The 12,756-nt window shown below is 45.4% G+C and overlaps 6 protein-coding genes across 6 annotated transcripts, besides 4 other annotated features; all 6 read right to left on the bottom strand.

Annotated features, from left to right (window-relative positions):
- The first annotated feature begins 142 nt into the window (after positions 1-142).
- Positions 143-177: a microsatellite.
- A 378-nt stretch (positions 178-555) lies between these two features.
- PVX_082660 (hypothetical protein) lies at positions 556-1,086 on the bottom strand (the record flags this gene model as incomplete). Its single annotated transcript, XM_001614083.1, has 1 exon — positions 556-1,086. One exon carries the CDS (start codon positions 1,084-1,086, stop codon positions 556-558), a length of 531 nt encoding a protein of 176 aa, XP_001614133.1.
- Positions 1,087-1,997: 911 nt separating this feature from the next.
- PVX_082665 (merozoite surface protein 7 (MSP7)) lies at positions 1,998-3,116 on the bottom strand (the record flags this gene model as incomplete). Its single annotated transcript, XM_001614084.1, has 1 exon — positions 1,998-3,116. One exon carries the CDS (start codon positions 3,114-3,116, stop codon positions 1,998-2,000), a length of 1,119 nt encoding a protein of 372 aa, XP_001614134.1.
- Positions 3,113-3,186: a microsatellite.
- An 860-nt stretch (positions 3,187-4,046) lies between these two features.
- Positions 4,047-5,282, bottom strand: PVX_082670 (merozoite surface protein 7 (MSP7), putative; the record flags this gene model as incomplete). The annotated part of the gene is made up of 1 exon (XM_001614085.1): positions 4,047-5,282. One exon carries the CDS (start codon positions 5,280-5,282, stop codon positions 4,047-4,049), a length of 1,236 nt encoding a protein of 411 aa, XP_001614135.1.
- Positions 4,377-4,397: a microsatellite.
- Positions 5,283-6,320: 1,038 nt separating the features above from the next.
- On the bottom strand, positions 6,321-7,682 carry PVX_082675 (merozoite surface protein 7 (MSP7); the record flags this gene model as incomplete). Its single annotated transcript, XM_001614086.1, has 1 exon — positions 6,321-7,682. One exon carries the CDS (start codon positions 7,680-7,682, stop codon positions 6,321-6,323), a length of 1,362 nt encoding a protein of 453 aa, XP_001614136.1.
- A 1,038-nt stretch (positions 7,683-8,720) lies between these two features.
- PVX_082680 (merozoite surface protein 7 (MSP7), putative) lies at positions 8,721-9,875 on the bottom strand (the record flags this gene model as incomplete). The annotated part of the gene is made up of 1 exon (XM_001614087.1): positions 8,721-9,875. One exon carries the CDS (start codon positions 9,873-9,875, stop codon positions 8,721-8,723), a length of 1,155 nt encoding a protein of 384 aa, XP_001614137.1.
- A 1,086-nt stretch (positions 9,876-10,961) lies between these two features.
- Positions 10,962-12,128, bottom strand: PVX_082685 (merozoite surface protein 7 (MSP7); the record flags this gene model as incomplete). The annotated part of the gene is made up of 1 exon (XM_001614088.1): positions 10,962-12,128. One exon carries the CDS (start codon positions 12,126-12,128, stop codon positions 10,962-10,964), a length of 1,167 nt encoding a protein of 388 aa, XP_001614138.1.
- Positions 11,037-11,056: a microsatellite.
- Positions 12,129-12,756: the final 628 nt, after the last annotated feature.

Here is a 12,756-nt window from a genome sequence, read left to right as displayed (position 1 = left end):
CTTTTTTAAAAGATCGGTGTGGCGGGCCGCCTCCTTCATCCGTTCTCCCCTCAAATGGCTATGTCTCTTGGCAAACCCATACAGCCCATGCACGAAATGGTCAAACTCGCGTTGAACTTCTTCAGTTAGGACTCTCTCAAAAACGTCCACCAGGGAAGTGCCCCTCGAATTACCCTCAAAATTAACGTCGAAAAGATTTTTCACAATTTTGGTGCTTCACATGGTTCATGCTAAACGGATACTTCTTCCCCATCAAGTTGCATTTGCTGTGATAAGTTGGCACTTAAATTTCGTCTTTTTTGTTTGTGGCCTCCAGCACATCATCGTACAGCTCGTCTGAATATTTCACTTTGGCTTCTCCCGAAGAAGGGCCACGCCGCCCGCAGTTTCGGGTACTCCAGCTGGTGCTACTTCGGATGGTGCGTTTTGCAACACCTCCGGTGGTGCGCCATTTCGCGTGTGCGTGTCTATGTACCCCTTCTCTACTACATCTTGCTATGGCCCCTCCTTAGGAGGAGCGCCTCGAGCGTTGCCCGCAGCGGGAAGTGCTCTCCCCTAACCCGCCACTTTACCAGCCGCTATTCTCGCCGCCATACCCGCCATTTTACCAACCGCTTTAATCTTCGCTTTACTTGCCGCCTTACCCACCGCTTGACCCCGTTTAACATCTCCGGATGCCTCCTCACCGTCCACGCTTCCCTCGAATTTTATTTCCTCCTGTCCGAAGAACTCCATTTCCCTCTCGATCAAATTGCCCTTATCCGCCCCGACCATTCCTGCATATTTTTCCATCTCCCTATTGGGCCCCTTTTTTAAAGTTGCGCTGATGTTTCCCTCCATGTTCTCCCAACCACGTTGCTTCAGCATGTTCATGTGTTTTTTTATCGACTCAATTTCTTTGGTAAATATTTCACTCTTGTCGGACGCACTCAACTTGTACAGAATTGCTAGCCGCCTCTCCAGCAAGCTTAAAACGTCACCCTCTATTGAGTTGCGCTTTTTTTTCAGGCCTAACTTTTCAGGCGATACACAGTGGAGGGAAATGAATAGCAAAATGGACCCCAGCAGGAAAATATTTTTTCTCATTTTTGACCATTAACCTGTCAGATGTGAAGTAGCAACGATGGAAGGAATAATCGATCGGTATGGCGATTTCTCCAGCTAAAGTGTGTGCAATTGATGAGGGGAAAAAAAAAAAAAAAATTCTCATCCTTTTATATTCATTTGCACACATGTGAGTATGCCCGTGGTATGTCCCTTTTCCGAAGCGAAAAAAATGCGAAATGTTTAAATCACCGCAGGGAATCGAAACTAATTTTGTGTGCAGAGCTACGCTGACTGCAGAGCGGGATATTTTACCAGCGGTCGAGAACCGCACCGTCCCCCCGTCCCCCTCCTTTCGAATGGCCAATTTGATTGAACCTCCAGCGGAGGAACGCATGCGAGAGTTGGTCCTTTCCCAGTTGGGCAAAATGAACGTCTTAAGGAGAAGTGCAACTGACGCTCTGCTAAATTATGTTAGTCCCTTTTGGAGAGGAGAGGTATCAAAATGGAGCTACATGCTAAGAAGGATTCTTTTTTAAAGCACATCAGAGGGAGCTATCAGTTCGGCGGCGCGCTTCGCCCAATCGCGCGGACAACGGGAAAAAAAAAAAAAAAAAATACAAACACAAACACATAGGCACGTACTTATGTGCGTATGCGCGAGGAGCCTCGAACTTAAGAAATTAAAATTAAAAGTTACAACGGTGAGGCCGCCTTTTTCTCAAAGCAGGAAAAATGGCGAAGGAAAAAATTGCACTCCTCGAAGCTCCCCATTTTGTGAAATAGCTGGTCAGGGAAAATCTGCCAAACGAAGGCTAACACTACATGGCGTAAAAAACTGCACCATAAGAAATAGCTCCCCAAAAAAATGGTCAATTAATTTCATCTTTACTGTTGGGCACACATGGAAGGGGGAGTAACTGGCCTCCCTCCTCTACACCCCTTACGACACGTCAAATGGTGTACATCAAGCTGATGGCGTTCTTTAGCAGATTGGTGTAGCGATCAGCATCCTTCATCCGCGCCTCACTTAGGTAGTTATGCCTTTTAGCAAATCCGTACAGCCCATGTACAAAGTTATCAAACTCGGCTTGAAATGTCTCGTCAGCTAACGCTTTTTTAAAAACGTCAACTAGGGGAGTAGCATCTGAAGATGCCGCCCCATCATTCTTAAAACCGACGTTAAAAAGATTCTTCACAATTTCATACTCCACTGGGTTCATGCTATATTCATACTTCTGCCTTATCGTGTTGTATTTGCTGTGGTAGTCCGGCACGTGGATCCCATTAGTATTATCTGAGGTCGTTAGAACCTCATCATACAGTTTGTCTAAGTACTTAATTTTCGCATCGTTCGCATCTGATGGAGTGACTGTCGAAGATGGTCGCGGAGTAACGGCTGGTCCTTCCGTTGATTCGCTTCCGCCTTGTTGGGGGTCATTTGTACGTTGCCCTTCTGGTAGATTTGCTGCTCGCCCTGGCTGGGGATCCGCAGCTCGTTGCCCATTAGGTCCTACATTTTGAAGTGTTTTGGTGTTTACCAAACCTGCTTCTACTAAGCCATTTGGACTACCTGTCACTCCGGTTTTTCCTGGTTCCTGTGGTCGGGCACTCGTAGAAGGTGATACACCCCCGGGTTGGGCCGCCACGTCAGCAGTTCTCTGAGCTTGGTTGTCTGTATCCGCTTGCCCCTTAATTTTGCCTTTGCTCTGTCCAATGAAGTCCGCGTCGTAGTTATCTAAATCGTCTTCGTCCACTCCAAAAATGGTCTTTTTGGCTGACTCATTGGCGGCCTCGCTTTCTAGAAGGTGGCCTAAACTCTCCCCTTCGTTTTCCCCACCATGTTGGTGCAACTGATCAATCTGCTTTTTCAACGACTCAATTTCTTTGTTAAAAATTTCGCTGTTGTCCGTTGCACTGAGTTTGTACAGACTTTCCAACTTCTTCATCAACGCGTGCGTCGCGTCCTGCTCCAGATTTTTTTTCTTTTTCTGGACGCCCAACTTTTCCGACGACGCGCAGCTGAACAGAAACAGGAAAAGACAACAGATCGGCCCAGTGACTCCTTTCATTTTTGCAAAAATTGTGAAGAACTAAAATAACGTGGGGGAATAAAAAAATGTGTGTACATACACAGACGATGTGTGGCGATTTTTGCTATTTTTTATATGTGTAGTGAAAGATATTTGGAAAAATGAAAAAAAAATTTACTCGCGTTTATGATATCACCACACACGCGTGCGTATTTATACCCATTGTGTGCGTTTTTTTTTTTTTTTTTTTTCCACATTTCGCAAAAACACTTCAGCAACTGACAAGGGGGGGATGTCCCCCCCACCCCCTGATTTTTCCTCCGTGTGTTTGCAATTTTGCTACACGGAAAAATAGACATTTTCACAAATTGAATGTACCACGGTGTGTGATTATTGCGTCACCCTTTACTACTCTTTTTCTCCCTTTTTTTCGCCTTTTTTTTGCCTTATTTTCCAAATTTTTCACCATGTTGAACGAAATGCGAGCGTGACGGACGAGCGAGTAGGCGGACGCGGTTGCCTTCCCCAAATCGGTTCCTTCGAAGGGGAAGGCCAAAATGTGGGAAACAAACCAAACCACTCAAATTTGGCATGACATGACATAACTCGCAAAGTAACCTTGCGGCAAGGCTGCCTCCCGCGAAAAGTAAAAAACTTTACCGCCTCACTGATCAACCGTTTTAAAAAAAAAAAAAAAAAAAAAAGTTTTCACCGCACAGTTACACATTTGCACAGTTGCATAATTGCGCCTGTCCAATCGCCCATCATATATGCTCATGTATCACCAGCGTTACTACGAAGTGACATTAAAAAAAAATTGCGCCTTTAAAAAGAGGGCCGCGAAGGCATGCGATGCCATGTGATGGAATTTGAAGCCTGCCCACCCGTCCATGACCGCAAAAATGGGGAGCAATTAAAAAATGCACATCACTAATGGTGGAAGTTTCGCGGGAAGGATCTTCCAGCCGCTTAAATCACTTCAATCGTGTTGAGGAAACTTAGCGCGTTGGTGAAAAGATCCATGTAGAGGTTTTCATTTCCCATTTTGTCTCCTCCCCAGGGGGTGTTGTTCTTAGAGGATCCATACAGGTTATGAATAAAGCTGTCAAACTCTTGCAAGAAATTTTCGTCTTCTAGCACCTTTTTAAAAATATCCAGAGGACAGATGCCATTTGAATTGCCCCCCTGGAAGCAGCCTCCGAAGTTATTTATCCCCACTGAGTTGCCCCCATCCTGAGATGCAGATTTATATTTGTCGCCATCTTCCTTCCCTTTTTCGTCAACTGAGGGGGGGCTTATCTGGTTGGCACTGCCTTCAGTTGGGCCTACGTCGCTGTGCAGATTGCCCACGTATTCCATGCTCGGTTTGTTTCCCCTCAGGGGAGGTTCTACGGCTTCCTCTCCGTGTGGTGGTATCTCTCGGGGGAGTTGCCCTCCCTGGTTGGCCTCTTCCTCTGATTTGAAGCCCTCCTGCAGGTCTTCTTCTTCCTGTTCTCCCTCTAAGTCGAAGCTCTCCTGTAGATCTTCCTCTATCAGTTCTCCCTCTAAGTCGAAACTTCCCAAGCTAGCTTCGTCAGCATCTGCCCCTTCATCCGTTTCGACACCTTCATCCGCTTCCGCACCTTCTTCCACATCTGCCTCTTCAAATTCAGCGATGGCACCTTCTGCTTTTCTTTCTACCGAGTTGGGAGCCTCTTCTAGTAAGCTGCCATCCTCCTCAGCCTCCGCGGGCTGCTCCTCTTCCGCATCCCCCGCTTCTTCCTCCGCTTCTTCGACTACCTCTGCCTCCTCCACTTGCTCCGATTGCTCAAGGTTCTCCTCCTCAAAGTCTTCTACACCTTCTAATTCATCCAAACGATCTTCATCTTGTGTGTCTCCTGCCTCCTCCACACTTAAAGGCTGCTCCTCTGCAGACTCGACTCCTGGTTCCTCCCCCAAAGTGGCGTCCACCTTTTTGCCAGCCTCTCCCTTTTCATATTTCTGCAATTCTTGAATTTGCTTCTTCACCAATTCAATTTCTTTCTTCAATTTTCCATCCGAATTGGTTAAGCTGCGTTTTTGCAAACTCTCCAGCTTCCTCCTCAGTATGCCTATGACGTCTTCCTCCAACTTTTTTTTTTTTTCCACTCCGGGTTTTTCACACCATGCGCAGCAGAGGAGGAGTATCAGCAAGGAGAGGAAGAGAGCATTTTTGTTTCCCCCCATTTTGGGAAAGTAGCAAAAGCGCTGCTTGTGATGTACGCGGAAAACGGGGGTAAAACCTGCGTGGTGATGTTCCTTTGGATATATGCGTGGGCGCAGTTCGTCAACTGATGGGCCGCCCAGTTAACAGGTTGGAAAAAAAAAAATAAAATAAATAAGCGAATAAATAAGCGAATAAATAAGCGAATAAATAAGCGAATAAATAAGCGAATAAATAAGCGAATTAATAAACTAATCTCAGCGAGGGACACACCTTTATGTGGACGTGCTTCGCCGCGCCTTCCAAATTGAGAAAAAAAAAAAAACAATTTGTAAAAATCAACCTTAGTGTAAAAAAAAAAAAAAGGACGCAAAAGGGACGTTCTTAAAAGCGGTAAAATAAAACTGCGTTATGCCTTTGTGGACAGCGTCTTTTTCATCCCTCCTGAGAAAACGGGTGTAACGTGACTGACTATTCGAAAGGTGAACATGGCCCGCAATTTTTTTCGCGAAACGGGTGAACGTCATTGCAGAGTGGTCAGCAGAAGTTGCGGCCCGGTCAGCAGAGGTTACGGCCTGGTCAGCGGCGTGCCAGTTTGGTGTCTCAACACGAGGGAATTGAAAAAAAAAAAAAAAATTCGCAAAATTGGAAGCAACAAGTTTGCAATCGCGAAACGGAAAAATTGCAAATCAGTCATGCGGAGGAAGTACGAGGGGAAAAGTACGGCGTTTTCCACCGCGACAGTCAGGGAGATGCACCAAATTATTAGCGCAACGGAAAATATGCCCTCCCCCAATGCACCTATTTTGCCTACTACCAAAAGAGAATGTGAATGCATTGCGATATCGCACCTTTATGAAAAAATAAAAAATAAAACAAATCGAACGGCAAGGAATTCTTTTTTTTTTTTTTGTTTAAAAACGCACAAGTTGGCGAAGTACGAATCATATTTACAAAACAGCACAAACGCTTAACTAAGCTGATTTGCAAAAATGGATTTTTCGCTTTTTTAAAATGCACCACGTCTGTAAGAGAAGTAGCGCTGAGGCAGTGCCAGCCAATCAGTTCACCTCAATGGTGTTCATCAAGCTGATGGCGTTCTTTAGCAAATCTGAGTAGCGCGTCGTGTCCCCCATCCGTTCCTTACTTAAGTAGCTGTGTCTTTTAGCAAATCCGTACAGCCCGTGCACAAAGTTGTCAAATTCGGCCTGAAATTTCTCGTCAGCTAACGCTTTTTTAAAAACGTCAACTAGGGGAGTAGCATCTGAAGATGCCGCCCCATCATTCTTAAAACCGACGTTAAAAAGATTCTTCACAATTTCATACTCCACTGGGTTCATGCTATATTCATACTTCTGCCTTATCGTGTTGTATTTGCTGTGGTAGTCCGGCACGTGGATCCCGCTGGTATTGTCTGACGTGGTTAGAACCTCATCATAGAGCTTATCCAGGTACTTAATTTTGGCATCATTCGAGTCAGCGGTGCCTTTTGGTGGAGTGTCTCTTGATGTTTGTTGCGGAGGTGCAGCTGGTCTTTCACTTGGCTGAGCTCCACCATCTGCAGCTGCGCCGCTTTGTCGTTCACTTCTAACTACTTCACTTTGTGCCTGTTGTTCTTGAGGGAGCGCGTCTGATCTTCCTTCTCTTTGTGGTACACTGTTAGCTGGTAATTCTGGTGTTCCACCAGGTGCGCGTTCTTGTGGTCTTTCACCTGAAGGTCCCCTTTCTGCTGAACCTCCTGCTCTCGATGTCGCAGCTCCTGAATCTCCATGTGGCCCATCAGCTCCTTGGTCTCCAGTCCTCTGAGTCGTTTGATCTGCTAGGCCAGCTGGGGGTCGGTGGACACCTTGTTGTCCTATTTGTGCAGAGTTACTGGAGTCTGACAGTGCTGTAGATGGCTCTGCTTGCAAAACCGTCGCATCGCTTCCTTCCACAGGTGGTGAACGAGGTGAGTGAGTGTTCGACTCCCCCTCAGCATCATCTTCAGAATCTGTGTCATCCTCCCCCTCTCCTGAATCACCCTCTTCATTCGCCATAACTTCAGTCCATTGTCCCATGAAATCCTCGTCGTCCTGTTCATGGGTGCCTTCTTGAGGGTCATTTTCGTTTCCTTCGTCCCCCTCCCTGGGATCCTCCACCGTGTGGCCATGCTGTTGCTCATGCTGCTCTTCCTCCACTTCTACATCTTCCTCTTCCTCTTCGTGCTTTTCCAATTCGTCCACTTCGTGGGAATTTTCCGACACGTCCTCTTGCACAATTTCATTTAAGTTTCGCAATTTTCTGTTCAGCGAATTTGGCAAATGATTCTCGTCATTGAAAAGCATTGGGACCCCATCTGACGCGTCTGCACCCCATGTTGGACGTTGCGCCAGCAGGAAAAGGCAGATAAAGGAGGAGGAAAATAAATTAACCTTTCTGTTCATCTTGTTGAAGGGGAAGTACACGTATCGAAGGTATGACGTTATTCCTTTAACTAAATCGTTGTACGGTTAAGAAAAAGAAGGAAAAAAAAAATCGCAACAGGGGAGAAGGAACAAAGCAGATGCGTCCACACACAATGTGGGTATAGCAACAGGGAGGAGAAAAATGTCCGAATTTTTTTTTTTCACCACCCAGGTGCGCACATGTATAAGTAAATCAGTTGTGCGTTTTTCCCAGTTGCCTATCCTTTCACCGCGCAAAGAAGAAGCATTGCCTGGTGCCGACCAACTTACGCGCGAAAAAATTTCAGCAAAACAGAGCGGTCCAGCGGTCGAGCGGCCAACACGAATGTATCTGAAAAAAAAAAAAAACGTTTGTGACGTACCCCCGCATGCGCAACTGCAACGTTGTCAAAATGAATTCCTCCGGAATTATTCTCTGTGGTGAGTCCAATTATGTCTATTTTGGGAAAAAAAAAAAAAAAAAAAAAAAATTCATCCGCAAATTCGTGCAACACAATTTTATACGCATATAAATTCCCAAAATGGTGAAAAAACTGAGCAGTGAAGGAGGAATTCCCACAATCGATGTTGTCTGTCCGTCCGGTGTGCAAAACTCAGCGAGGTGTCTAGCCCGCCGACAGGTGGAGCAGAGGAGAAAAATTGTCGCTCAGAAGAGGGGTACTCTCAACATGTGCGAAAAAAAAAAAAAAAAATTAAAAATTAAGTTAAAAATTAAGCTAAAAATGAAATTAACAAAGTCCAAATTGAAGTCTACTTCAACGCCAACGGGCCATTCCCCTCCCCATGCACACCTCGATCGACTCCACAAAAAGAGTACAACTGTTCGCGGTATCCCTTAACGACAAATTCGAACAGCCAACCTGTCCATCCGCGCGACTGCACATCAGTGTTGCCAGACCAAAAAAAAAAAAAAAAAAAAAAAAAAAAAACTTCAATTTTAAAGATTAACAACAATTTGGGAGTACTTCAAGGGGAGCGGCAAATGCTTAAAAGAAGGTTAGCCATAAATGCCGATCATTACTTTACTTCAATCGTGTTCAGCAAATTTACGACATTTTTCAGCAGCTCATCGTATAGTTTCGTATCCGTCATCCTCTCGCCCCTCAAATAATTGTGGCGTTTTGCAAATCCGTACAGGCCATGCACAAAGTTGTCAAATTCTTTCTGTACATTTGGATCATTCAACATCTTTTTAAAAAAGCTGACTGCGTCAGCAGGGCTGGGGTTACCATCCTTCTTGAAGAAGGCGTCAAACAGGTTTTTTACAATCTGGTACTCCCTCTCGTTCATCGTAAATTCGTACTTCTTTCGAAAATCGTTATATTTGCTGTGGAAGGGGGGGACGTGAATTTCGTCCTTTGCGTCCGTCGTTTTAAGCACTTCGTCGTAAAGCTTGTCCAGGTACTTTACATTCGGGACGCGTCCACTTTCGGGTTGTCCTGAGGTGGCGGCCTGACCTCCTGGTGATCCCGCTGGGGGGGAAGTCTGTGCTGTATTTGAGGCGACTGTTTCAGCAGTCCCTGTGGGGAGTGAAACTCCAGCGCTTTGTTGTGGTTGACCTGTGGAGTGACTCGAACTTGGTGCATTTAAAGTTACTGTGCTTCCTGTGCTGTTTGTGACTTGTGATCCTTGTGCACTATCACTGGGACTACCTTGGGGTGGAGAAGCATTCTGGGAACCCGAACCTCCTGTGGACTGGCTGTTGCTAGCTGAATTACCTGTGACGGGCACACCGCCAATATTTTCATCATTTCCCTCGACTTTCTTTTGAGCCTTAAATGAGTGGCCCTTAAATTTGCCCTTGCTCTGCCCGGTGAAGTCCCCATCGTAGTTATCCAGATCGTCTTCGTCCACGCCGAAAATGGTCTTCTTGGTTGACTCGTTGGCGGCCTCGCTTTCTAGAAGGTGGCCTAAACTCTCCCCTTCGTTTTCCCCACCATGTTGGTGCAACTGATCAATCTGCTTTTTCAACGACTCAATTTCTTTGTTAAAAATTTCGCTGTTATCCGTCGCGCTGAGTTTATACAAACTCTCCAACTTCTTCATCAACGCGTGCGTCGCGTCCTGCTCCAGATTTTTTTTCTTCTTCTGGATGCCTAACTTTTCAGACGACACGGTGCTGCACGAAAGCAGCACAAAGAGGGAACCGAAGAGTACAATTTTTTTCTTCATTTTTTTTTTGCAAAAATGGCGATTGTTTAAGTCGCTATACTGATGCACACTTCACTATTTGGGAAATGTTTATTTAGGAAAAGTGCATATCATGAGAGAGAAAAGCGCGTGGCTGAAAGAGTTAACTTTTTTTACGTTCGTCCTAAGTCGAATTGAGCGAATATGTGCACATATTTGGACACTCGCGTGTGCGTATTTTTTTTTTTTTTTTTTTCCCGTCAAATTAATCTTTTTTCCAACTCAAAAGGGGACTCCTTCTAGGTGAATATCGCGAGGGGGCAATTTTACCATTAAGGAGAGAGACCCCAAAAAATTGGCAATTTTCGCACCTCGTGAAGTGCTCACTTGGTGAATCGCCCACTTGGTGAATTGCCCACTTGGTGTGTTACCAACTTGGTGAAATACCAGCTGGCAAGCTAGGACCGGGGGCATACGCCGAGCGGCGCTAAAATGCAACTCGGGCAGGGTCGACACACCCACTTTGCATCATTTGCATGCACGTATTTTTTGTCCCATTGCAAAAGGAAGCGCACTTGCGTTTTCTCTCCTCGTGGGAAAATTCACCACCGATTGAAGTGTACATTTACAGCACAGTTTTTTTTTTTTTCAAAAAATGACAAAAGTGACAGGGCAAGTTCGGTTGGTCCAGCTTTTTCCGCCGCGTGTATGCACTCCAAAAAAATGGGACAGCGCGGGCCATCACAGTTCCATCGCAGTGCCATCGCTAGTGGAGCGAGCGGCAGAATAAGGCTGGCCAAAACGATGGGAGAAAAACAAAAATTGAAAGCGGAAAGGCAGTTCTGCTCATCTCATCATCGCGCAAACTGTGGCAGTGCATTATCTGTTAAGGCGCAATTTCGTTTGCCCTCCTCGGCAGCGCAAGTACACCCATGCACAGGTTAACAAATCGGACAAAAAAAAAAAAAAAAAAAAAAAATGCTCAAATGTTAAATGCGTTATACAAAAAAAAAACACAAAAAAGGCATATGCGGAATACGCTACGTGGGTAAACGGCCAAATGTTCAAAACCTCCCTAACGCGGAAGTGGCAAAAGTGATCACTCACCTTCACTTGTTCATTCGTTGCTCACTTCGCCTGAAGGGTGTCCAGCAAACTTAACGTATTTACAAACAAACTTTTGTGCGCGTCGGTCAGGTTCATCCTCTCGTCCCTCAAGTAGTTGTGGCGTTTTGCAAATCCGTACAGGCCATGCACAAAGTTGTCAAATTCTTTCTGTACATTTGGATCATTCAACATCTTTTTAAAAAAGCTGACTGCGTCAGCAGGGCTGGGGTTACCATCCTTCTTGAAGAAGGCGTCAAACAGGTTTTTTACAATCTGGTACTCCCTCTCGTTCATCGTAAATTCGTACTTCTTTCGAAAATCGTTATATTTGCTGTGGAAGGGGGGGACGTGAATTTCGTCCTTTGCGTCCGTCGTTTTAAGCACTTCGTCGTAGAGCTTGTCCAGGTACTTCACATTGGGGACGCGTCCATTTGGAGATTCTTCCCCAGAGGTGCTTACATCTGGTGATGCCGGTTGTGGTAATGGAGCTTCCGCGGCTGCTGGGGGGGTTCTCGCACTTGCGGAATTTGGTTCTGCGTTTCCAGATGATCCTGGGTTGTGCGTTTGTGAGGGCCCCTGTGATGTAGCAGTAACCCTGGGAGTTTCACCTGGTGCAACGGCTGGTGCGCGTTCACTAGATCCAGGGGGACTTGGGGTTAAATCACCTGAACCTGATTGATGAGAAGTGTCCCCTCTTACTGCTTCTGCTTCTGCTTCATCCCTTTCACCAGCTTCTTCATCCCCTTCAACAGCTTCTTCATCCTCATCATCTTCCTCTTCTTCTTCTTTGTCAGCCGCCCCCTTCGTTATAATTTTCTTCCCTTGCCCGATAAAGTCCGCGTCGTAGTTATCCAGGTCGTCTTCATCTACTCCAAAAATTGTTTTCTTGCCCGAATCGTCTGCCGCCTCGTTTTCTAGAAGGTGGCCTAAACTCTCCCCTTCATTATCCCCACCATGTTGCTGCAGTTGATCGATTTGTTTCTTTAAAGCATCAATTTCTTTGTTGAAAATTTCTCCGTTGTCCGTCGCGCTGAGTTTGTACAAACTTTCCAACTTCTTCATCAACGCGTGCATGGCATCCTGCTCCAGATTTTTTTTCTTCTTCTGGATGCCCAGCTTTTCACACGGCACCGTATGCAGCGAGAGGAAAAAAAGGAAGGAAGACATCATCACGTACTTGCCCCTCATTGTGTTAAAAAAAAAAAAAATTATTTAAATGAAATTTGAAGGAATGCAAAAATGCTGCAACAATTCAGATCATTCAATTTTGCGCGAAATGAAGTAGCGAGCGCCGCTTATTCTGTCACACGTATGCAATAATGCGTTTTGCCTGGGGGAAATGCAAAAAAAAAACACTTCTGGAGGGATACGCTAAATGATGTGAACACGAAAAAGTACTTTTTGTGAAAAAATAAAATAATCAGGTGGACTGTCCCAAAGGTGCATACTCCACTTTTGCGAAAATATTCCCAGCACAATTGATTTAAAAAAAAAAAAAAAATGGACGCATGGTGTCACTCCCCTGTCCGTTTTGCCGCGACAGACAACTCTCGTGGCACGTTGTTCCTTTGGTTCATTTTTTCTTCTTCATTTTGTAAAGTGGCGCAAAAATGAAGAAAAAATAAAATGTTTAAAACTGCGCCAGGTTCATCCCCTCGCGGAAAAGGCGGAAGGGGCAAAAATAAATTGCAACAACGCGGGGAAATGTTCTTTCCAAAATGTCTTTCTCCAGGTATGCACAAAAAAAAAAAAAAAAAATTGAAAAGTTTTGCCATACACCTGTCATTTAAAAACACCATGCGCGGTAGACAAATGG

Source organism: Plasmodium vivax, chromosome 12 (genome assembly GCF_000002415.2).
Source record: "Plasmodium vivax chromosome 12, whole genome shotgun sequence".
Lineage (NCBI taxonomy): Eukaryota > Apicomplexa > Aconoidasida > Haemosporida > Plasmodiidae > Plasmodium > Plasmodium vivax.
Note: the sequence above shows the minus strand (reverse complement) of the source record. Positions and strands in the feature narration are given on the sequence as shown.